Genomic DNA, 24,249 nt, shown 5'->3' with positions numbered 1-24,249 from the left:
AAAAAAAAAAAAAAAAAAAAAAGCTATGTGGGGTCCTCAGTAATTTAAGAGTGCAAACAGGTTTTGAGACCAAAAACTTAGAGAACTGCTTTTCTCATAAGACAAATACTGGCTTTCCACATGGTAGAGATGAAGAGCATTATTCAAGAGTTGATAATTCATGTCTTACTTTTATTATCATTCATAATTATAAATTTTTTCCCAAAATGATAGTATTTATAATAACATTACAGATACACAAATGCATAGTGAAATATAGTGGCCTCTACCACAAGTAAATATACAGTAGGTATAGTATCAAGACTTGTAAGTACTGTATGTACTGTATATTCATCAATACAAAGAATACTTAATTTACAAATTTTAGTAATGCTTATAACAATAATAATACTTATATATAATATAGTAAGTGCTTAGATTGTGAGTACTCAATACTTGGTGATTTTATTTTATTATTATTCATTTATTATTTATAAATATAAATTAATATTTATTATTATTTATCAGCAAGTATTTGGGAAACTCTGAACAAAGAATAGTACTAGAGCTAGAGATATATGAAGTTTCTAGCAAGATTAATAATTTAAGCCAATATTCAGATGTGATTGCCATGACACATAATTTAACGATAGGATGAATAAAGTACAAGACTTTGGGCTGTGGAGAAAGAAGGAAGACAAGACATGGAGAATAGCCAGAAATAAAATACAAAACTGTCTTATGAAAGAAAAAGAAGGTTATGTTAAGAAATATGGACTATTAATAGCATCAGATACTATAAAGCTCAAAAAGAATGAAGACTGAAAAAGGCTTAGAATTGGTGATGAGAGTTTAAAGAAAATCTCCCAGAGGGCCAGATGCACATCTACATATGCAGTAAGAAAGCTGAGACAATAAAGGGAAAAGAAATTTTGGTTGGTAACAAAAGAAGGTTGCAAGATCTAAAGAACAGAAAATCTAAATATGTGCCTTCCTACTATTTACTACTTTCAGCACTGAAGAATTTTATGGACAGCCTGTATTCTTTATGCAAACCAAGAAGGCCAATTTTGAATTATATTTGTTATAATTTTAAAACCAAATATCTTAATAAACTAGATTTTAAAGATTTTGCCTTTGACTAAGAATTTTTCTATTTTTTTTTCCTTGACAATATTTTATAGCTAGATCCTTGATTTTTTTTCCCCCTGTACTAAGTGCCCCTAATCTGGTTTGATCCTGGAAAAATTACAGTTACAAAAATATACAATGACCATCTGTGATAATGTTGGACAATCGCTAAGGTTAAACAAAATTTTGGAGATCTCTGTTTCAACTCCTTTACTTTACTGATTCATATATTTGAGCCAAGAAATTGTAGTTCTTATAGACAGCTAGATCAAGCCTGGCACTAATATCCTAGGATCTCTTGACTTCTAACCCTGGGGAACCTTATTGACACCACATGATGCTACCTGACTTTTGACAGTATTTTCCAAAATTATTACTGGTGTGTTTTTTTAAGAAGATTTTATTTATTTATTTAAAACAGAGAGAGCGCGCATGCTCATGAGTGGGTGTGGGGGTAGGGGCAGAGGGAGAGGGAGAAGCCGATTGCTACAAAGCAGGGAGCTCCACGCGGAGCTCGATCGCAGAACCCTGGGATCACGACCTCAGGGACAGACAGAGGCTTCCCCCACTGAGCCACCCAGGTGCCCCTACTGGTGTGATTTTAACAGAAATTTGATATTTTGGAAGAGGGTTTGAAGGTGAAGAAACCTCTGAATAACAAGGGATAGTGGCTTGACAAAAATTAAAAGGTGTTTACCTTTTAGGATTAAAATTTTCCGCTCCCTGATGCTATTCTTGGGCTTCCTAAAACCGTCATCCCTTTTCTTCAAAATGATGTATGGCAAGACCTTGTGTCTTGGGGCTTCGTTTTCATCACAAACAAATCAACCACGTTCTGCACCACTTGCTCTTCTCCACAGGCAAAACTCCAAACCGCTAGGGCCAGAGGATTTCCGAATTGAGGCAGGAGTGCCGTTCCCCGGACCGACATTTGGATCTCAGGTGCCAGGACACTAAGCATGTCCAAAGTTGGAGAGTGAGTTGGAGATGCCAAGACTCCCTCTCTGGGCTTGCGCCGCATCGGGGGCCTTCGAGAGGTTCTGAGTACCAGCATGCCACCATGCAACTCGGGCGCTTCCCTGTGCCTGGAGCCCCGTGTCTGTCTCAGGCTCCAGCTGGCTGGCGACGCTCGGCCTCGCGCAGGACGTGTTGACGTCGCACATGATGGCCCGTTCCGCGAGGTCTGCGAGGAGTAGCGCAGAGGCTCATGGTCACACGTGATTGGAAGTGGGAGTAGTTGGACCTTAGGCTGCTGGTCTTTCACTTCCGGGTGGGAGGCAGCTGGTGGAGGCGGAGGCTGCAGCCCAGAAGGCCAGGAGGGACTTGGGGGAGATAGTGACTCCGCGCGCACGGCAAGGAGGCAGCCTGCACCTGGCATCTGCACCTGCACCTGCGTGACATGCATGGCAGCCTCCTCCGGACTGGACACTTCCTGGAGAGCAGGTGGAGGTGAGGACAGCCCTCAGGGCCATCAGCATTCCGAAGTCTCTAACCCCGGGCTAGTGTCTGCTGAGGGCAGCTTTGTTTATTGAAAGGAAAAGGGATCTTTCTTCTTCTGATTATTATTTTTGAAAGATTTTATTTAATTATTTGACAGAGATGACAAGTAGGCAGAGAGGCAGGCAGAGAGAGGAGGAAGCAGGCTCCCCGCTGAGCAGAGAGCCCGATATGGGGCTCGCATGACCTGAGCCGAAGTCAGAGGGTTTAACCCACTGAGCCACCCAGGCGCCCCTTTTTCTTAATATTTTTTAAACTGAGGAAGGATGGAACTTGAATCAAGAGATTTTGAGTTTGGGCGAAATTATACTGTTACCTAGAAAGTAAACTTTATATAGAAGATAAAGATATTTTGTTTGTTTGTTTGTTTGTTTGTTTGTTTTTGAAGTACTGATTTTGCCCCTAAACACTGAGCAGTGGTTATTCGAAGTGGTATACACCCCTCGATGTCTCAGGTCCTTTTCATTTTCTCATGAGAGTTCTTCCATAACGTTTATAGTAACCCAGTTTTATCTGTATATTAATGTATTTCATTTCCAATATAGCACTTATTAGTACATGGGATGACCTCATTTATTTGCTTGTTTCTTTATAGTATTTTCTCATGCAAAGTCAAGGAGAGCTGTGATCCAATCTGTTTTATTATCTCCAGCTTTTAACACAGTGCCTGATGTTTGTTAATTAGAAGAAACCTTTTATGACTCTTTGGCCACCCAAGGCTAGTGCCCTGCCTCTTGCTTGCAAGGAACAACATCCTGTGTATTTCTGTTTTATTGCATTTGTATTTTATCATAACTGTCCCTGAACATGTCTGTGTTTTACTGTGTGCTCAATTATTTAGAATATGGGCTTTTGGGGCACCTGGGTGGCTCAGTGTGTTAAGCCTCTGCCTTCGGCTCAGGTCATGGTCTCAGGGTCCTTGGGCTCTCTGCTCAGCAGGGAGCCTGCTTCCCCCTGCCTCTCTGCCTGCCTCTCGGCCTACTTGTGATCTCTCTCCCTCTGTCAAATAAATAAATAAAATCTTAAAAAAAAAAAAAAGAATAAGGACTTTCTTTGTTCATTTTTTTATCCCATGTGCCTGGGATGAAATGGACTCTCAGATTTTGCTTCAAGCTTTTCAAGGTGAAAGCTATCCATAATAGAATTTCTGATAATCTCTATCTTTTCTAAACTTCTTAGACTATCTCAGAATATTTCTCCTCTTGATGGTATTTTTGCCCTGATATTGAAAGCCACTCACTCTAACTGAAGAAGGTAATATGTGTGGTGAAAGAATTAAAAATTTGGGATACAGAAACGAGGTAAGAGTCTTTGTTCTATCATTTGCTGGTTTGCAGATACTCTGTAAAGTTTTCAGAGCCTGGCTTATCATTTGTAGATTGAGATAGTCATACTTACATATGGCCTATGTAACCATTCTATCTCTTTGTATAGAATGAAAAATAAAATCTGGCTTTAATACACCTCTTTAAAAGAAAAAACAAAGAGTTCTCTACTTTCCCATCCTCTGCCTACATAACACATATTGGACATACTTAGTTTTGAGTTTTATTGAAACTTACTTATTCATGTAAAAAATGATTGAAAAACCACAAATTAGGCAGGTACAATTTAAATCATTGGTCAGAAAGACATTATTTTAAATTAAGGGCATTATTACTTATATAAATGTTATATATAATCTTCATAATTTAGGACGGTGGGCAACTTTAGTCTTCTAACATGTAAGAATTATTTGTGTATAAAATAGCTTAGAAACACCTAAGAGGATTGCTTGGTACTGGCTGAAAATAAATGTAGTCTCATGGTGAGTTTACATATATTCACACTTAGTGAATTAAGTCTTGTCTGGGCTCCACTTCAAAGGCATGTCATCAACTTGCTTTTAAAGTTTTGGGTCAGAATAAAAAGTAGATTGCATCACTTACTGTATTCATTTTTGGCACTGTTGAGTGAACATAATTTTCTTTTCTATAATTATGTAGAATTACATGGAATAACTAGTTACCTTTTCATTATGCTTGAACATTATTGGTTTGACCAGAGAGATCTTAACACGAGTATCTGTACATTCTATGACCCTAAGGGAAGGGACTAAAATACCCAATCTATATTGGTTCCTGCAAAAGTTACTGCAGAAGTAAATAAGTCTAAAACTTAACCAAAGGCCATAAAAAACATGGATTGTGAATACTTAAATGTATTTAATATGTATTTCTTTGCTTTTCTTGACATGCTACAATTAAGATTGCCTGTTTCAAGGTGAAAGAATCTATCAGAAGATATGCAGCTGCTCAAAAACCTTTACTGATAGTGATGACTACAAACTTGAGGAACAATATGTAAGAAAAGAATGATTTTAATTGTAAAACATAGATTTATAATGAAGTTTCCAAAGGCTAAAATAAGATCTACTTTTCAATCAGAGTGGGATGAAATATATGTAATTTTTTCAATTGTTACAGAGAATGTAGTTGTGAAACACTCACCTTAAATTTGAGCAAATTGCTAGTGAAAAAGATAGCTTTTCTAGGTATAGAAAATAGCAATAAGTAGTTTGATTCTGTTCCACTGCATGCAAGCTCCAACAGAGTAAGGCTTTTGTCTGTTTTGCTCACCTACTGCTGAGCAGTGATAGCACATAGTACGTGCTCAATAAATAGTAATGAGTGAAAGAACTCCCCTTACTGCTATTACTAGAATAGCTATTGATGGTAATTTTTCACAGAAGTTGTTGTGGAAATTTGCTCATCAGGTTATTTCATTTTATTGCCTTGATTAAATATTGAGAAATCACATATAAATTGTTATAAGGTATAAATAATTATGGGACATTGATATTTGTACACATGATTAAGTTTTAGAAAAAGTTCATTACCATTATATTTGCAATTGTCATCTGCCCTTGGTCCAATCCAATGTCTTTGTCCCACCCTATTCTGAATTTCATGTTTATTGTTCCCTTTCTTTTTCTTTATAGTTTTACCACACATATCTGTGCTCCTAATATATTGCTGAGTTTTGAATATTTTTGAACTTTATATAAATGAAATCTTGCTGTTTTTTCTGTTTCTTTTCCTCATTCAAAATTAATTACATTCCTAAGAGTTATTCATCATATTGCATATAGTTGTAATTTATTCATTTTTACTGCTGTATAGTAACTATTATGGATATATTATTTATTTATTCCATAGTTAATAGATGTTGGAGTTGCTTATATTTTCTTTGTTCTACAATTATCATCTTTATTCTACAAAATATCAAAGGAATTATATGCTATCAACAAGTACACGTTCTTTTCCAGGAATGCAAAGATGATTCCCATATCAGGAAAGCTAATGCTGAATTTCTCATATCAACAGACTGAGGGGGGAAAAAAGTGATCATGCCCATAGATTATGAGATGGAAGTTGATAAAATTCAACAACCATTCCCAGTAAGAAAGAACAAAAACAGAAGGGGCATAGAAATATGATAAAGATTGTTTAGAATAACACTTCCTATTGGTTTTTTGGTAAGCAGTAAAATATTGAAGATGTTTTAATTGAAAACAGGAACAAGCTAGGTGTCCCTTCATAATCATTGTTACTCAACATTATTTTTGGAAGTCCTAGTGAATGCAGTTAAATAAAATAATAATAATTGGTATGGACATGGAAAAAGAAAGATTAAATTATTTTTTGCCCCTTGATGACAGTGAAAATATGGAAAATCTAAGAGATTATTGGAAAAACTGAGCTAGGGAGCAGGGGATGAGGAACTCCACTAGAAATAATAGAATAAAAAAGAACAGTAACAGAGACTTTCCTTAACAGAAAACAAAACATACTACAAAGTCACTGTAGTCAAATTAGTATTATAATGACATAGAAATAGATCAGTAGACCAGAATAGAAAGTCCAGCAATAGATCCCAATATATGTGTATGTAGTAGTAGTGGTATTTTGTATCAGTGAGAACAATAGTTTAATCAGTATTACCAAAACAACTGGATAGATAGAAGGAAACCATAACCCATTAAAAATGAAGCAAAGATTAATTAAAAATTTTTTTAAATTAACTTATAAAGAAAGAAAACTGAAGAAAATTTGGGAGACTAAGTCTAATTTAGGGCCTGGAAGAACTTCATTGACAGGAAAACCATAAGTTTTATAAAGAAAGACAGTTTTATTTGACTATATGAATATTGAAAAATAAAAAATCCTTTCTTGAATATAAATTTTATTTTTTAAGATAATTTACTTTTAGGGGCGCCTGGGTGGCTCAGTGGGTTAAAGCCTCTGCCTTCATCTCAGGTCATGATCTCAGGGTCCTGGGATCGAGCCCCATGTTGGGCTCTCTACTCAGCAGAGAGCCTGCTTCCTCCTCTCTCTCTCTCTGCCTGCCTCTCTGTCTACTTGTGGTCTCTGTCTGTCAAATAAATAAATAAAAATCTTAAAAAAAAAAAAAGATAATTTACTTTTAATTTATAAAGGTATTGGATTTCCACTGTAGTTCAAGAAACACTGATGTAGGTTGTGCGTTGCCTATATTTCTGAGAAACTAGAAGATACATTTAAAGTTAGATTAAGTTGGAACATTTTTGGCTATAGTATGTCATAGATGATATGTACTTAAACTTGCATGATTTTAGGAGACACAGAATATCTGTTCATCCTATAAATAATAATGCTGTATTAACCACTGCATTAGTATGATAATGGCCAATTGCTCTGAGACCAGCAGGAGTCCCTTTAAATTGGCTTCTGTGTTTGTTTGTTTATTTATTTATTTATTTACTTATTATTTATTTGACAGAGAGAGAAACAGTCAAAGAGGGAACACAAGCAGGAGGAATGGTAGAGGGAGAAGCAGGGCTCTTACTGATCAGGGAGCCTGACACAGGGCTCAACCTCAGGACCCTGGGAACATGACCCAAGCCAAAGGCATATGCCCAAATGACTGAGCCACCCACACACCCCTTCTGTGTTCTTTTAATGAGATTCCATTAATATTCAAAAACTGTTTTCCTTTTTGGCTTGAGTTCTCCCTGGTTCATCTTGTACTTCTGCCCCAGACCTGGTATCAGCTGTTTATTCAAGGAGTCCTAGTTCATTGTAGTGAGGAATGATATTAAAGCCCAGATTCTAGGTACTAGGAGTATTCTTTTCTACAGGAATCTGTGAAGCTGTGATCTTTTCTTTTATGAATGTTTTTATTTTTTATGGTTATATAAGCGTGAGAAGTCAGAATCGTTTGCCATTCCAGTCTGTACACCAAGAAAAAATGCATTTTTAAAGATCATTTTCAATTGTTTACCATTACAGGGTTTTAATTTGTTCGTTGATTTTCTGATTAGGTCTTTCTTTTCTCTTATACTAAAATTCTTGATTCTTAATGTTATTAACTCAAAAATGTGTTTATCCTGCACTATAAGAAAAATAATTTCAAATAACAAAACTAATAATAATAGTACCAAGAAAATGACTGAATGAAATTTAAAATGTCTTGTTTAGTTCTTTTTGTCTTTGCAGTGTTCTGAACTCTGTTCTAAAGTCACTGGAAATAAATAATTTCTACGTGTTATTAAAAAATTTAATATACAGTTATTTTTTTCAATTTGGGGGATTAGTTTTTAAAAATAAGTATTTTGAAAGTTTTTATGTGTATATTCTTTTGATCTCTCCTGCTTTAGATATTTTCTTTTACTTTACCCACACATTTTTCACCACTACACTCATTAATGTGCTACACTTTTATTTTCTATTCTCAGATATACAGTATAATTGACTGCAGCTAATTTACCCAGCATTATTTACCCAAAAAAAGCAGAAAGGGAAGTCAAAGAAATGTTCTCATCATTTCTGTTTTCTATTTCTTAATGAATGAGATCATATTAAAATAATTGTTTCAGTTAATTAGGACATGTCACATGATCTAGTATTCACTATAATGGGTAAAATAAATAAAAATGTAGTGCTTTGTATATGGGAAAGCATGTTCTTCCCATAATGTGTGATAAACGTGTGTGTGTGTAATGTGTCTTACATGTCAGTTGGTTGACTCCATGGTGAATTTGTTAATGGTAAAATTTTTCATCCTACCTGAGATGTGAATAATAGATTTAATTATATTCATTAAGTATTCATTATAATGCTGAAAAATTATAAAAGTACATAAAAGCACCGTCCTGGTTTGGGGACTATAGCCTTGAGCTAACCAAAGACCCTGAACTCATGGAGCTGATATTGTGATGGGGGAAACAGACCACAAATAAGTCTGACCTTCTCAGCTTCCTACCATCTAACCAATCTCAGCAATTCCCACAATTGTGCAGTAATGCTAACGTTACAGATTCTGCCTCCTATATGTCCTGCCACTTTATTATAACCATTTGAAGACTTCCATTGGGCTTGCCAAGGCTATATAAATGGGACCCAACTGAAAGTTTAGAATATAGTTATTAAAGAATTTTTAAGAAACAAGGTGCTATAAGTATACTTGTTTTGAAAAATTTTTGAAAAATCTGTGTTTGCAAGACATATAGCAGGTATTTATTTTTGGCATTAAAAACATGATAATTTACCCTACAGATGAATTTTATCTAGAGTTACTTTTAAAGAAAAAGTTCCCCTAGCACATTTCAAATGATTAAAGTTAAAAACATCCTGTTTGTACACAAGCTGCCTCAAATTCTTACTATAATGAGAAAGTCTATACACTTTCTCTTGTGACCCAGGATTTCCCAAGCTTGGTCAATTTATGATTACAAGAGGGATCACAAGAATAATAGTAACCTGTACTTTGCAGGCTTTGCCCCACCTGCAGAACTTCAAATCTCTCCAAAGGCTTGAATCTGCTCCCTTCCTTCCAAGCATTTTTAGGAATTCCCAAAGAGCTCTAATTATTAAGAACAAATCTGGTCAGCTGCCTTGCAGGTAGCCTCTGCTTGGCACTTGTAACTACATCTGTGGATATCACTATGTCTCCCTTGGGCATTGCTTCTGTTTTGACTCTGTTCTGGACACTGCATCCTCACAATAAGGACCACTGCTAATGCAAAGACACAAAGAGCCAAAGATCTTTGGCAAAGTCATCCTGAAAATGCCTCCTTCCCCTCCCCCCCTTTTTTTTCCCTACGGGAGCAGGTACAGCGGGAGCTGTACTCTAACTGTACAGCTAATTTGTGAGTACTGCCTTAGGAAAGCTTAGTAAGATGGTTAAGGTGTCTCTTTTAATTCCATCTACTCTGAATCCCTATTGAATGTGAGACTAAGGATAGATCTGAGTGACATACACCACCTTATGCTCAAAATCACTCTTCTCCCAAGATAATTAAGGCATTATTACTTGACTGGCTTTGTCAGAGCTGGCCAATGTAATTAAATCTGGGTTCTCTCCCAGAAGGATCCTGCAGTCTTGTATACACAAGACTGTTAAAGGCTCATACAGGTCCTCAGATGTTGGACAACTGATGCATCAGACTGATAAAAAAAAAACCCCATATATATAAATAATTGAGGATTTTCAAATTGGGATATATTCCCAGGATGATGGTTGGTATGGGTAATAATAATGTATTGGTATTTTTTGATATTTTCAGACTGCTTTCAAAACATTCCTACCTCTGAGCGTTAGTTACTATGAGAATTAAGAAATAAGTGGGGTAACCTAGCTCATAGCACAGTGTTAAATTAAATAAGTAAGGAGGCCATTAGACTGAGGTGGCTCCAGTGCTTTAGCAGCCTACAGAAGCAAACCAAAACCTAAGCCTGTAAATGCCTCAAGATTATGCGGTCTATACCTAAGGACGACCCATCACAAACAGTCAACTAGGCTTTCCCAAAGAATGCAACTCCTTGAGCTATTCCCAATCAAATAATTTTCTTGCTTTCATTCCATGTCTTCCATATAAAATCCTTGCCCCTAGCTACAGTCTGTAGAGTGCTTCTAATCACTTCTGGTTTGGTGATGCCTGATGCAAATAAATTTTTGTTCAAATAAACTTTTAAAAGTTTTAATGTCCCTCAGTTTATCCTTTAACAACAGTTAACTAGTACATATTTGGCCTTCAGTAAGTGCCAGTACCCTTCCTTCGGATAACGATTTTTAAAATTACTTTGAGGGGGCACCTGGGTGGCTTGGTCGAAACTGTTTCAGCTCAGGTCATGATCTCAGGGTCCTGGGATCTTGTCCCAGTCATGCTCAGTGGGAAGTCTACATATAGATTCTCTCTATCTGCCTGCTCACATGTGCTCTCTCTCAAATCAATCAATCTTAAAAAATTATTTTGACATTATTAAGCATTTACCATCAACTGAGATGTACATAGTTTCAGAGCATGCTGTGAGCTGGAGGAACTTAGCACTGGAACGGACAGAAGTAACCCACTTGTGAGTTGGCACCCAAAGGTGGTGGCTTCCAATCCAAATCCTTGACTGGGCCAAGGTTTAATCTTAAAGAAGTTGTTCTTGAGACTTGACATATTACTTGAAATTGGAAGTATAGGTCCTTATCATTTGAATTTGAAGTAGGTTTGAGGGAAGGATCTAGTTAGGATGGTTATCAGGATTCCAGCCAGTTGTGTGAAAAATCAAAACAGGCTGAAACCCATGTGAACAGGGAAAACTTAGTATTGACTTTTCACCCCAATTTTGCAAACTTTCTCAAAGCAACGTAGCTGTTGTAGGTAGGGGCGCCTGAATGGCTTAGTCGGTTAGGAGTCTGCCTTCAGCTCTGGTTATGATCTCAGGGTCCTGGGATGGAACCCCAGGTCCAGCTCCCCGCTCAGTGGAGATTGCTTTTCCTTCTCCCTTTCCCCCACTCTGCTCACTCGCTCGCTCTCTCTCTCTCTCTAGCTCTCATTCTATTTCAAATAAATAAATAAATAAAATCTTTTAAAAGCAAAGTAGCTGTTGTATATTTACCAATGGCTGACATTTATCGAACATATCTGGTCTGTTAAATAAATCCTGTCACCTTTTGAAAAGTAAAATTTAGGTTAAGAAATTTTCCCAAGATTACACAGCCTAGCAGGTAGATAAGTGATAGAGTTGGAATTCAAATCGGAGTCTGACTGAGTCCCCAAACTCTTTATTTTCTAATTAAGCTTCTATTGCTTTCGCTTACAATGTGTAAAATGTTCATTTTACATTTGCTTTGTGCAAATCAGAGATTCTCTTCTTTCTGTATTAAAGCCTTTTAAATACAAATAAATTTGAAGGGCTGTTACAAAATTTGGAGGTATTTTTAACCTTTTCCAATTAATGTTTGTAAGTATGGAGCCCTGTATTGTTAGCTATAAAGAATAACATTATAGCTAAAGAAGATAACCATTAACATTATTTATTTTGTCTAACTTTATTACCTGAAATAACATAAGATACATAAGGACATGGATATAATTAAATTAAGTCAAACCTGTAATATGATCAGATACAAATATAAAATAAGTGTGACAGGGTGGGATTTTTTGAAATCTCATGACCCTGTCTTTTTTTCATCAGTCCTCTCTCAAGGAGAGTCATTGAGAAAGCAAAGACAAAAAGAACTTTGTTAACATGACACAGAGTCTGGTTATGCTCTAGGTGTGGACAATATTAGCATGAGAAACTTTTTTCTTTTAGATTTGTTAATTTCATAAGATACTGAGGAGGATGAGAGCTAATAAAAAGAAAAAAAAACTGGATGAAACCAATTGGGAACTAGGACAGACATCAGGAGATGGGCAGATGGGTGAAAAGAACATAGGGGTGTCAGTGAGAGTGGAGAACAGGAAAGAAGACCAATGAGAGAAGGGACAGCCAACTCTTCCTCTGGGGTAAATTCTGATAGGCACATATCGTAATAGGACAAATAAAGGGTTACATTTCTTGCAGACTTTCATCATTGTCTAATAAGATTTCTTTCTGGCAGTGGATTGCAGTTTCCACATATTAAGAGTATAATTATCTTAAACATTAGGGTCATGATGGAGGGACGCATGTTCTTCTAAGGTTAAGTGAAGTGTTTGTGGTGCAGAGAAGAGTGTTCTCAGACAAACTAGGACTACAGGCAAACTGAAGGTGGGGATCTGGCGGGCTTCACATGATAGAGAAGTTTTCTGATGGACATTGTTCTCTTTCCTAGACAGCTCCAATGAACAAACCTCTAGCACTCACAGCTTATGCTTGCTAAAGACAGTGGTCTAGCTACAATCAAATATAAAGGCTTCAAATTAAAATGGGATTTGTGTTAATCAACTCTGAATTCATCCACACTAAAATATTAACTAGGTATTCAATCAAATCCACATGATATGAAGTTCTTCTTATATTTGATAAATGGAAAAGAATGAAGTGGGATAATACTAGGAGGGAAAAAGATGAGGAAGAAGTAGAAGAGGAAGGCGGAGGAGGAAGAGGATTTTAGATTTTATAATTTTGCCTGTGGTGGACCTAGTGATCTTTATTTGAGTGAAGGAAAACAGTCTGTTCAGAAGTTTTTCTGAAATAACTGCTGGTTTTCTTTTCCTCTTGGCATCATATGTGAAGCATTTCTTTTAAACCATATGCCAACTCTTTTCAAAGGGAGCTTTGTTCTCAGGTGATCCATTAATTGAGGTATCATTGTAGAAGTTGGGGCAAAATTCCACATAATGCAGAACTCCTTAGTATGGTTTATTTTTCATTCTCCTTTCTCCTCCCCTTACGCCTTCAAACACATTTCTTCCTCTTCTCATTGCCAGAGTGATTTCAGAAGATTCTGTAACAAGCTCTCAGAGGCCCATTGTGCAGTAACAAAGAATTCTGTCAATGAGCTGTAGGTTCTGTCCTTGCCTGCTTTCCTGGGTGGAAGGGTACCTTCATCCCTCATTAATGGCAGAGTAGGACAAGTGTTGCCCTGGCCTGCAAACTTTCCAAGCACTAGGAACCCAAGCAAGAATTTGTCATGCCAATCAAACCTGTTGGGTGGATATGTGGGCAGGTGTTGAAGAACTTTTCTGGAAGAAGTATATGTAATCTTGCTGTAAAGGGGATATGGGTGTGGGATACAATGGGGAATAACGTCCCTTAGGGTTTACTTGCTTTCCCAGGCACTTACAAAGTGGACCCAGCATCCAGGTTCTTTTGAATTATGGTTAGGTGACGATTTTTGCTAAGCTCTTTTGTCCCCCTAATTTCTTTTTGTTTCAGTGGAGGGGATCCAGAAAGTCATCATGGACCTTATGGATGAGTTTAAAGATGAATTCCCTACCATCCTAAGATTATCACAGTCTAATCAGGTAATGCGATTTCATAATTTTGAAAAGGATTATAAAAAGTACATTGTATTTTTAATATCCATTATTTAATGCTTGACTTTGAGATCAGTGCCTGAGCCTTAGGAAGAAATTAATTTTGCCTCAGAAGAACAAATTTCAAATCTCTGAATTGTTCTATGAGAAGCAGAGAGATGGACAAAAAAATGAAGTAGATAAATTAAGTTTAAAGAAAATCACTGTGCTGTTAGGTTGGAAATGTGGAGCTCTCTCATAGCCACAATTGTAATGTATGTGGTTTGCTACATTTGCTTAAGATTTGCTTAATATTAAAAAAAATTTGCTTAATATAAAAATCAGGAAAACACCTAGATATATTTTAACTAAAATATATATGGCAATTAAATCACTGGAAAAAAATAACTGACATAAATTATAATAATGAAAAGATAACTGTGGTATGAGTGTATGTTTTAATGTGGAAGAAAATAATGATATCAGATTAAACAAAGCATATGTGCATATGTTTTATATAATGTTTGTTCCCAAAAGGATTTGAGCCAGATAAAATATTGGGAATGAAAGAGGGAATAGGTAAAGAATTCTGAGACATTTGATCAGGAAAAAGTAATATCTTATAACCTAATTTACTTTAAAGTACACAGCTCTTAATGGAAAAGTATATTTAATCATCTAGACCACAGTTGGAATAGAATATGTTGTAAAGTTACATGGTACAGTAATAATTTCCTCATCCAGATATCAGAGTTTTGGCAATGTCAAACATGAGGAACATAGCCAAAACCTGGAAGTAAACAAAAAAGCTCTCTGAGTAACACAGTAATCACGAAGTCTATATGTTTCATTCCAAAGGAGAAATATTAGAGCCACTTTTAACCATTCATCCAGACAACCAGGCATCAAACATTTACTAAATACTTTGCTATTGTTTGGGACTGGGGAGAGGGACTAGAGAGAAAAGACAGGATGCTTTCAGCCAATTAGCTTAATGTAATCAAGACAGAACTGTAAACAAGTAATTGTTTTAGAATATAGTAAGAGGTAAATCCAACTTAGAGGAATGAATTGCTCTAGCTAGGATGGTCAGAGAAGGCTTTTTGGAGGAAGGATGCTTAAATTGGGTTTCAGAGAATGAATATGAATTTTCTAAGTAAAAAAAGGGAGAGGATAAGTAGACAGGAGCAGAGGAAGCAGTGTCAGGACAAAAAGTGTGAAACAGCATAGGGTGTTCTCAGTATATCATGTAAATATGAACGAATGGCATGAGCCTTGAGTCTAGACTTAGAGGAAGGCTGATACTGAAGTGTAGGTATCTGGATACCTAGTGGTAAGATGGCATCCCAATGGTGGTCCACTAAGTAGGATAGAATCCAGACCGCAAACCAGATTTTATAAATCTGTATATTTTAGACTCGGTGTCTAATTGCTTCCCCCTATTTCATTCCCCCAGTTTTAGTATAAAGTCTTTTTAAATGTTGGAGATTTTTCTTGAATATGCACTGGAGTGTTAGAGAAGGAATGGGCAGGTAACTGTGCTTGGTCTAGGATGTAAATGGCTAAGACTGGCACAGTCTGGAAAGCCCTGTTTCCCCTTCAAGATTGTGATTCTTTCACCATTGGCAACATTAAAGGAACTGGGTTTAATAATCTAAGAAATTGCAACTTTCTTTGTAATTCTCTTCATCTCTTCCTACCCCCTGAATAGCTTCATTATCATTAGAGCCGTAAATTTGGTTTAATAGCGAAATAGGTTGATACTCTGATCCCAAAGAAAGAACTCTGAGTTCCTCTTTCCAACTCATTGAAGTTATTTACTTATAAGAACTTTACCTCATCCAGAGAATAATATAAACATAGTTACTTTATTTCTCATTTTCAACACACTCACATTGTTCTTTTTCCACGGTTTACTTTGCTGACATTGGCAAGAAATCCAAGTTCTTAGGGGATATTGTAACAGATTGAAGTTACTTGTACTTCAAAAATAAATCATTCAGAAAACAATGCTAATACTTCAATAACTAAATTATTTTTAAAAGGTTGGATTGTAAATACTACAAATCTGATTATTTTGGAGATGATCCATAATTCCCAAACATACTGAAAGGAGTAGTTTTAAGACTACTTAGAGGATTTTAATTAATTGGGTTGGATTTTAAATCTCTAAATTTCATAATTAGTATTTAAAACTTTTTAAAAAGTTGTAGGCATTTATTTATTTAGGAAAAGGCCGTCTTGTTGGGCAGAAACAAACAAAAGATTGGTGGGAATAATGGTGGGATTTTTATAGAGGGATATATCCAGAAAAATGGTTATTAAATAGTTCTTTATGACTAATGATTTTGAAGGAAATTTTCTTCCTGGGACTGAGGGAAGTTAATTTTAGAATCTTGGTTTGAGGTCATGTCTTCTGACATCATGTACTTCCCAGTCCAACACAGACCCCAGTACCATCAGTATCCACTTCCTTTAGCAAAAAAGTGAATTTTAAAGGTTTTCATTTGCAAGTTACAAATAATTTCCATATGAGGATTTAAAAATATTAAACTTTTACATTTGAACAAATGAAAAACTATATTTTACAGTTAGGAAACTAAAAAGTTTAAATTTAGAAAATCTTTACTTGAATGCGAGAAATCTTTTGTGGTGAATAAGGTCACTTTTTGTGGTTTTAATTATGAAAAGCAATTATGTGTTTTATTCTGTAATTATCTTGAACTTAACCTTATACTATAAAATTAGGAGTTGTGGGATGCCTGGGTGGCTCACTCAGTTAAGCATCTGCCTTTGGCTCAGGGATCAAGTCCCGCGCTGGGCTCCTCACTCAGAGGGGAGTCTTCTTCCTCTGCCTACTGTTCCCCCTGCTTGTGCTCTCTCTCCTTCTCTCTGACAAATGAATAAAATCTTTAAAATAAAATAAAATAGGGAGTTGTAAGCGGAACATATTAGAATCCATACAAAACTTCAGATTTTTATAACTGTATATATACTTTTCTGAATTCTCTTGGCTTTTTTTTTTTTTTTTTTTTTAACATGCAGGACTAAACTCTTGGGGCTGGACCAGTGATGTCTGGAAATTACTCTTATTGGTATAGAATTTCTAAATATGATGAGAGTAGGACTGTGTTCTATAATTCAGTTATATTTTTGTTTTTGGTGAGTTGTTTCTAGTGGGGCACCATCATAATTGTGAAAGTTACAGAGCACATTGTACACTGAAAACTTTCAGGGTGGTTTCTAATTTAGTATTTGGTATATTTCTCTATTTCCCCATGATACTCTTCATTCATTCATTTCAACAAATATTTATAGAGTACCCTACTATGTGCCAGACCCTATTTGAGGTACTGGGGAAAGATCAGTGATCCAAATAGATATAAAACACTGTTGTCATAGAACTTACATCCTAGCGAAGTAAAAAAACAAGAAACAGGGAAAATAAACTATATATTATGTTAATGGTAGGTCTTAATAAAAAGAAGAAATTTAGAAGAGATATGAAATAAGGGTAGGGACAAGGAGAACAATTGACCATCAAGGTAGGGTGACCAAGAGGGTCTTAGTGAGAAAGTAATTCTTGGATTAAGACTTGAGGGAAGCAAGGGAGTAAATCTCAGTATCTTTGAAGAATCAAATGGCATCGTAGCTAGTGCTAAATCCCTGAGGTGAGAGTATATTTAACAAGCTCAACAAATAGTGAGGAGGAAAAGGAAAGAAAAAGATAATGAGGTTAGGGAGGTAAGGAAAAAACAACTCTTGTAGGGCTTTGCAGACCACTGTTTGTAATTTGGCTTTTAGACGGAGTGCAGTAGGAAGCCACTAGAGCAGCAGCGCAGAAAAGCAGGACAGGATCTGTGTTTTATGTGTGTGTCTGTTGCGGAGGCGTTGAGGAATAGAATGAATGTAGGCAAGGACAGAAGTGGAGACCCTGAAGGAGGCCACTTTACTAGTCTGGAAAAGAGCTGGTATATAAATGCCGTGGACGGAGTGTTGGCATTGGGGGTAGTGAGAAGTGGTCAAATTCTAGGACTGTTCAGAGAAAGAATTGAATAAGATTTGCTGACAGGCTGGTTTTTTGGATGTAGAGTAGTAAAAAGCTGATGTAATAGAAATTGGAGTTCAGCATTAAAACTGCTGATGATAGAGAGATGGGTATGTCTCTAAAAAAAAAAATAGGAAAGCAGGATATATTCGAAGAATGGGGCTCAAATATTGAAATTTGGAGCAGGATTCTTGAAACAATCTGATTAATTGATACTGGGTTTCTTGTAGTAAATCATCATTGCCTTTGTGTGTCTCTGAGATGGTGGTGGCAGGGGGGAAGGGAGTGGAATTTCTTTTCTCACATTCAGTAACATAGTCAGGTGATAATGATGACAAGAAGAATCATGTAAACTTGCACATTTTGCAGCCATTTCCAGTATGCCGAGGACAAGAGTCAAAACAAAATAAACCAGGGAAAAGAAATGGGCACTTCTTCTTTTGGGGTCAGCATTTAAATTTAGACACATGGCTTGGTAGAAAAATATATAACATACATAGTAGACAAAGGGAAAAGCTGATAGCTCAAAAAAAGGGGGGGGGAACCCTTTTATTTAACAAATTTTCTACCAGAGCCTATTTCAAAAATTCACTGAAGGCAAGAGTGAATTAGAATCATCACTATAAACTGGTGACTATTTTTTTTTTTAAGATTTTATTCATTCACTTGACAGAGAGATAGATCACAAGTAGGCAGAGAGGCAGGCAGAGAGAGAGGAGAAGCAGTCTCCCTGCCGAGCAGAGAGCCCGATGTGGGGCTCGATCCCAGGACCCCGAGATCACGACCTGAGCTGAAGGCAGAGGCTTTAACCCACTGAGCCACCCAGGCACCCCTATTTTTTTTTTTTAAAGAGGAAAATCTCATTCTCCATCTCCAGGACTGTAAGTAGCTTCTCCTCTGTTGTTTCCTTTTAGGTATCCCCCCCCCCCCCACACACACACACCTACTTTACGTGCACCTCAGGGTCTAGATTTGGTTTCTAATACTGTTCTGAAAAGCAGTAATGGTTTTCTAGGGAACAAGTTGATTATATGTTTTATGTTAGGAAAATAAAGATGGTCAGAAATATTTTGTTGCTAGAGGAAATATTTCTTTCAGAGATTCAGAGATATCTATGAAAGTATTGAAAAAGGAGAGCATTTTAAAAGCTATGAAGGTAGAGGTACCTGAATGGCTCAGTCCGTTAAGCATTTGCTTTTGGCTCAGGTCATGATCCCAGAGTCGTGGGATAGAGTTCCACAGTGGGCTTCCTGCTCGGAGTCTGCTTCTCCCACTCTCTCTGCCTGCCGCTTCCCCTGCTTGTGCTATATCTCTCTCTGTCAAATAAATAAGTAAAATCTTAAAAAAAAAAACCATAAAGGGAAGCATAGTCATCAAATTGTAATGATTTCAGCATTAAAAGGAAACAAAGATGATGTTAACTAGGAACAAGTTGAGTCTGTTGGAAAAAACTATGAATTTATGACAATACTAAAATGAGAAATATAATACAAAGTACACTGAAGTGTTATTGTAATGCACACCTGAATTTTTAAAAATATTGTTTATAATAAATGCTATATTTTTCTCAACACAAGTTATATGATCCTACAGGAAGGTTTTGATTCATGGATTATCAAATACAAATAGGCTTATTTCTCTACACAGGTATATATTTAGAAAGACAATCTTGTAAAAGAGGGGAAGGTTGAGTCGATCAATCTAGTATAGTGTTTGGGGAAATTAATCAAGATTAGTTAACAGAAATACCTGAGTAAAGTCAGTGAATCCAGGCCAACAAGTACGGATCACCAAGATTTTGTAAAGACACAAAACAAGGAGAGGGAAATTTCATAAAGTTAGTGTTTCATCTGCAAAAATGAAGAATCCTTAAAACACTGAATGACTGTGTAGACAAAATTTCAGCATGGTGGAACTGTCCACATCCCACTCTTGTTCGCCTTGGCAATAGGGCTCTCACCTTTTGATTGTAAATTATGAGAGAAAACACAGTAAGGTAAATCAGAAGTAAAACCAAACATTCTAGCTGCTCCAATTTCAGGAGGAGTTGGGAGGGCGAATCGGTGAAACAAAGCACAAGATCACAAGAGAAATTGAATCTGTGTGTAGGAACTCTGGATAGTGCAGATCATCATGGTTTCTCTCACCAGTGTGCTGGAAACCAAGATACAGTATCAAGTGATTGCACCCGTGTCTTATTTTGCTTGTCCTAACTGCTTTTAGGAGTTGCTCTGCTCTAAATTGGCTTGGAATTGCCACAATTCTAGCAGCCCACATCTCCAATGGCCTTCTCCTGTTCGTATTGACTAGGAGGGCTGAGACCAAAGGTGGGATAATGGGACTTTTTCAGTCACGTTAACAGATGAAATCATAATGTGACACCAGGTGCTGCAGATGTACATCCTCATTGACAGACTAGTACATTTTCAGGTGATTTCCAGTCACAAAGGCTAAAATGGTAAGAGAAGCACTGAACTTCAGTGACAAAAACAGCGATAATAAAATTATATCTTCAGGATAATGGCTGAGGCATTTAAAGGACATATACAATACATTAGCTCTTAATGCAACTATATGTTGCTCACTGTAGGCCAAAACAATCCATCTAAAAGATGTTTTGTACTTATACATATATTTGGATTCAATAAATAGAGACTCGAAGTTGCTTATTTGTGTTATAAACCATTAGTTCCCCCGCCCCAGTCATATATGAAAAAGCCAGAATAGCCCATAAAATTGCTTAAATGAATAATGGCAATGATCCTTGCTGTTGCCTGGAATGCAGTCTGACCACATTGTAAGTAATTTCTCTGCGGTTCACTTTCTGGTACAGCAAGGAAGGATCTACATGTCATATGTTTTGCTAATGCCACAATTTTTTTCTGTCAGAATGCTCATAAGTTTTGAAGTTTTTAGAAATAAAAGTTCCTTAAGCTTGTGAATTAGTATATAAGGCATTTGTTTTTTTTTAAATATTGTACCATACATTATGTATGAATGCTTTAATCATTTATATTTTTAAAATACACTGGGGAAATATTTGTAACAGTTTTGAATAAGGATATTTAATGTTTGAATAATTCAAACATTGAGTAATATTTGAATAAGAACTGCTTACTTTTAAAAGCGCTCTTTAAAAAAAAAAAAATCAATGCAAAAATAAACCCAGAGAGAAAAATGAAAATTTTAGGTCTTTTGGCTAGTAACTTAAATTCTGGATATTTATGCTGAGGCAAAAATCATACATTTAATTCAAAGATTTAGGTACATGGGGCGTGGGATATAATTATTGGACACTGAGTATGCATAGGCCCATGCGTAATGTGCTGTTAGGTCGTACTTGGTCTCAGTCTGGAGTAGGTTGTAATAATTCATGCGAGAATCACACATCAGTCACTTTTTAGAGGCTTATTTTCCAGAAAAGAGAACCCATGCAGAAAACGTCCAAAATCAGAATGGCTGTTGCCTTAGCAAGGATCAACCGAGGAACATTGATTCAAGGATTAAACACCATATCCAGATCCTCCAAATCAGTGGCCAAACTTCTGCATCCCCAGCTTGCTTGTAGACTTCTAGAGTTAAGGAACATATCGCATCGTTTGCTGAGGGAAGTTAATGCACCAAAACAACCCCTCTATAACGTGCAGGTGAGCTCATATTAACATTTGCACAAGATACAGCCTCTTTTTTAAGAAACTGTTTTGAAATTGCAAGATTTGAAAATGTAGCTCATTTGGTTATCTTACATATGAAACAAGAATAGTTGGATAAGAAATGAATGGTTTGGTCTTTTTTTAATATAGTGTATATGTCCTGATTTAGATAAATCTGAAACAGGTGGTAATGTGGGCTTTTTTTTTTTTTTAATTTATTTTCGGCATAACAGTATTCATTATATTTTCACCACACCCAGTGCTCCATGCAATCCGTCCCTACTTGGTTATTTGATTGAGCTTTATGAAACTAAATTTCAAATGATTCAACCTAAATATCAGCATACAGATTACCGCTTATGTTAAACCTAAAAGGAATCCCATAAGCCTTAAAAATGATTGTTTTGTTCCTTTTTCCCCCATAACCTTGCTGTGTTTCCAAGACAATCTTTATTTGACTTAACATATTTGAATATATTCAACCATAAACTCATTTTGGTAGATCCACCAACATCCAGTGTATTTCAAATTACAGGTTCTACATGGTTTTATTGAGGCTCTGTTATATTTTGTTAAGGACAACAGCTCTTAAAGCTTTTTCAGGACCAGTTTCTTTTTCCTAAACTTTGTGGCATAGAACTCTGAATTTTTCCGCTTGGGCATTATTCAAAGCATTCTAAATGTTTGTTACAACAATTGGGAATCTTGCAAGCCTGGCATCTAAACCCGAGAGTGAATCGTTTTTTGTTGTTGTTGTTGTTGTTGTTGTTGAAGGGAGAAGAACCCTGGCTCAAAGAGAGTGAAGCCAAAAATATGTATTAGTTCATCTAGTTGAACAATTCAGAGTTGATAAGGTTTCAGGGTATAGGTACTCAAAAGATGCCTTCAGGGTCCTGTTCTCTTTCCACCCATCCTGGTTCTGCTTCCTCTGTATTGACGCCATCCACAGACTGACTTTCCCTTCATGGTTACAAGATGATTTGCAGCTGTTCCCAGGACTCCATCCTTCCAGGTTCCATAGAGCCCCAAAGAATGACAGTCCTTGAGCCAGCATTCCTGGCCAAGTCCTGGGGTTCTCAGAGAAAGGCATACCTCTAAAGCAGGGGAATGGGATGCACTGTTTGACCTAGGACTGCCATCCAGACCACATGACCAAGAGAATGGGGAGAGGATGAATCCTCAAACAAAATTTGGGTTATTTCGAAAAGATGAGAAAATGGATGATGGATGGCTAAAATAAACAAAATATCCATTACATAGGAATCTCTCTTTCATCAAAGACTTTAACATTTCCAGAAATCATGGGATAGCTCCAGCTATGAATTGCCTGAGAAAGCAATTATAAAAGGCTCCGTTATAATACCTGAGGTTTGAGAAAGTAAAAAATGTTTTGTGTTTATTACCTGCTGGATTCTCTAAGCAGTATAAACGTTATTCTTGTATCTTTAGTATGTCAAAAAGAAATACAGCTGAGATGTATAATTTCCACTGAAATACATTTCTAAAATGAATGTTTCACCTTGATGTTTTTTCCCTTGCATTGTTAACCTTTATTTTTTATAGAGGGTTGATATAAGAAATGTCCTTTGAAGAATATTTCTGTATGTATTACAAAATCACACTTAAAGACACTGTCCATTATATTATACAGGCTTTCTTTTTGCTTCTCTTTGCTAAGTCAGAACTGAAGAATCTGAGGTTTTACACTATTTACGAGCTAACAAGTTAGCCCGCCACAGCTGTACAAACACACACTCTGATAGAAGACACAAGACTCCCTTGAATCAGAGACCGAGACTGTTTATTATTAACTTCAGAAGCAGCAGCCAGAGCAATATTTTGTGTCATTTCCCTAACCCCTCAGTTCCCACAGGGCAATGCAGTGAGAGCCACGTGTTCCCTATGCATGTAGTAAGTTACATCACAGGAGAGGAGCCTGAAATTAGCAGACAGCTTTTTTAGGAGTGCTGGCCTACTGGCCCAGCCTGAGAGAGAGGGACAGAGAAATAAAGGGAGAAAAAGAAAGAAGGGTTTGGGGGAGAGAAGTAAATGTTTCTAGAGGGTTTGCAGAGAAGGTTTTATCTTTAGTGCCCTAAGACATGTCTTGGGAAGTACATCTCTAGATCTCCCTGGAGAAATATACTTTCTCTAGCTTCTAAAGCTGTTAGTTATTCAACCATGTCCTTTGTTCAGAAGGCCCAATTGGTACAGGAATGAGAGACATCCACAGAGAAATGCTTCCCAGTACTCATGAAAATTCAGTGGCAGGAAAATAATCTGTCTTTCCAGTTGAATTTATGTTTCCTTTTACCCAATAAGGAGAACTGAACAAAACAAAACAAAACACATTTGCCTTTTTGCCCTGTTTCACAGGTAAATTTAGAGCTTAATTGTGATGATGTTTTCCAGGAACCTGATGTGAAAGAAGCAGGTAGAGGGAGTACTTGACCTATCCAAGGTCCTTGTGCTGACTATGACTGTCTCTATGACATCAGTTCAAAATCAACACCCATAAAATTTCTTCTCCTGTGCTCTTATTCTAATTGTCTTAGATCCCAGCTTTAATTTTTTTAACTCTTATCAATAAAATATTTCAAAATATATGAAAGGTAGTTTATCAGAAGTCCCACCCAAATGTAAACTGGTAGTAATATTTTGCAGTATAAACTTTGGATATCTCCTTTATAAAAATATAATTAACCATG

The 24,249-nt window shown here is 36.4% G+C and overlaps 1 protein-coding gene across 2 annotated transcripts in view; it reads left to right on the top strand.

Moving 5' to 3' along the window:
* The window catches only part of SPATA9 (spermatogenesis associated 9), a 38,638-nt gene that overhangs the window by 2,385 nt on the left and 12,004 nt on the right, over positions 1-24,249 (top strand). The window contains exons 2-4 of one of the 2 annotated variants that reach the window (XM_059418259.1): positions 1,971-2,559; positions 13,764-13,852; positions 21,311-21,538. In XM_059418259.1, the coding sequence (XP_059274242.1) occupies positions 2,514-2,559; positions 13,764-13,852; positions 21,311-21,538 (363 nt within the window). In that variant the 5' untranslated portion in view covers positions 1,971-2,513. Of the gene's footprint in view, positions 1-1,970; positions 2,560-13,518; positions 13,580-13,763; positions 13,853-21,310; positions 21,539-24,249 lie in introns of those variants that run through there. The other variant, XM_059418260.1, reaches the window with a different exon arrangement.

The sequence above is a fragment of the Mustela nigripes genome, chromosome 12 (genome assembly GCF_022355385.1).
Source record: "Mustela nigripes isolate SB6536 chromosome 12, MUSNIG.SB6536, whole genome shotgun sequence".
NCBI classification, from domain to species: Eukaryota; Metazoa; Chordata; class Mammalia; order Carnivora; family Mustelidae; genus Mustela; species Mustela nigripes.
This window is presented reverse-complemented; position numbering and strand designations above follow the sequence as displayed.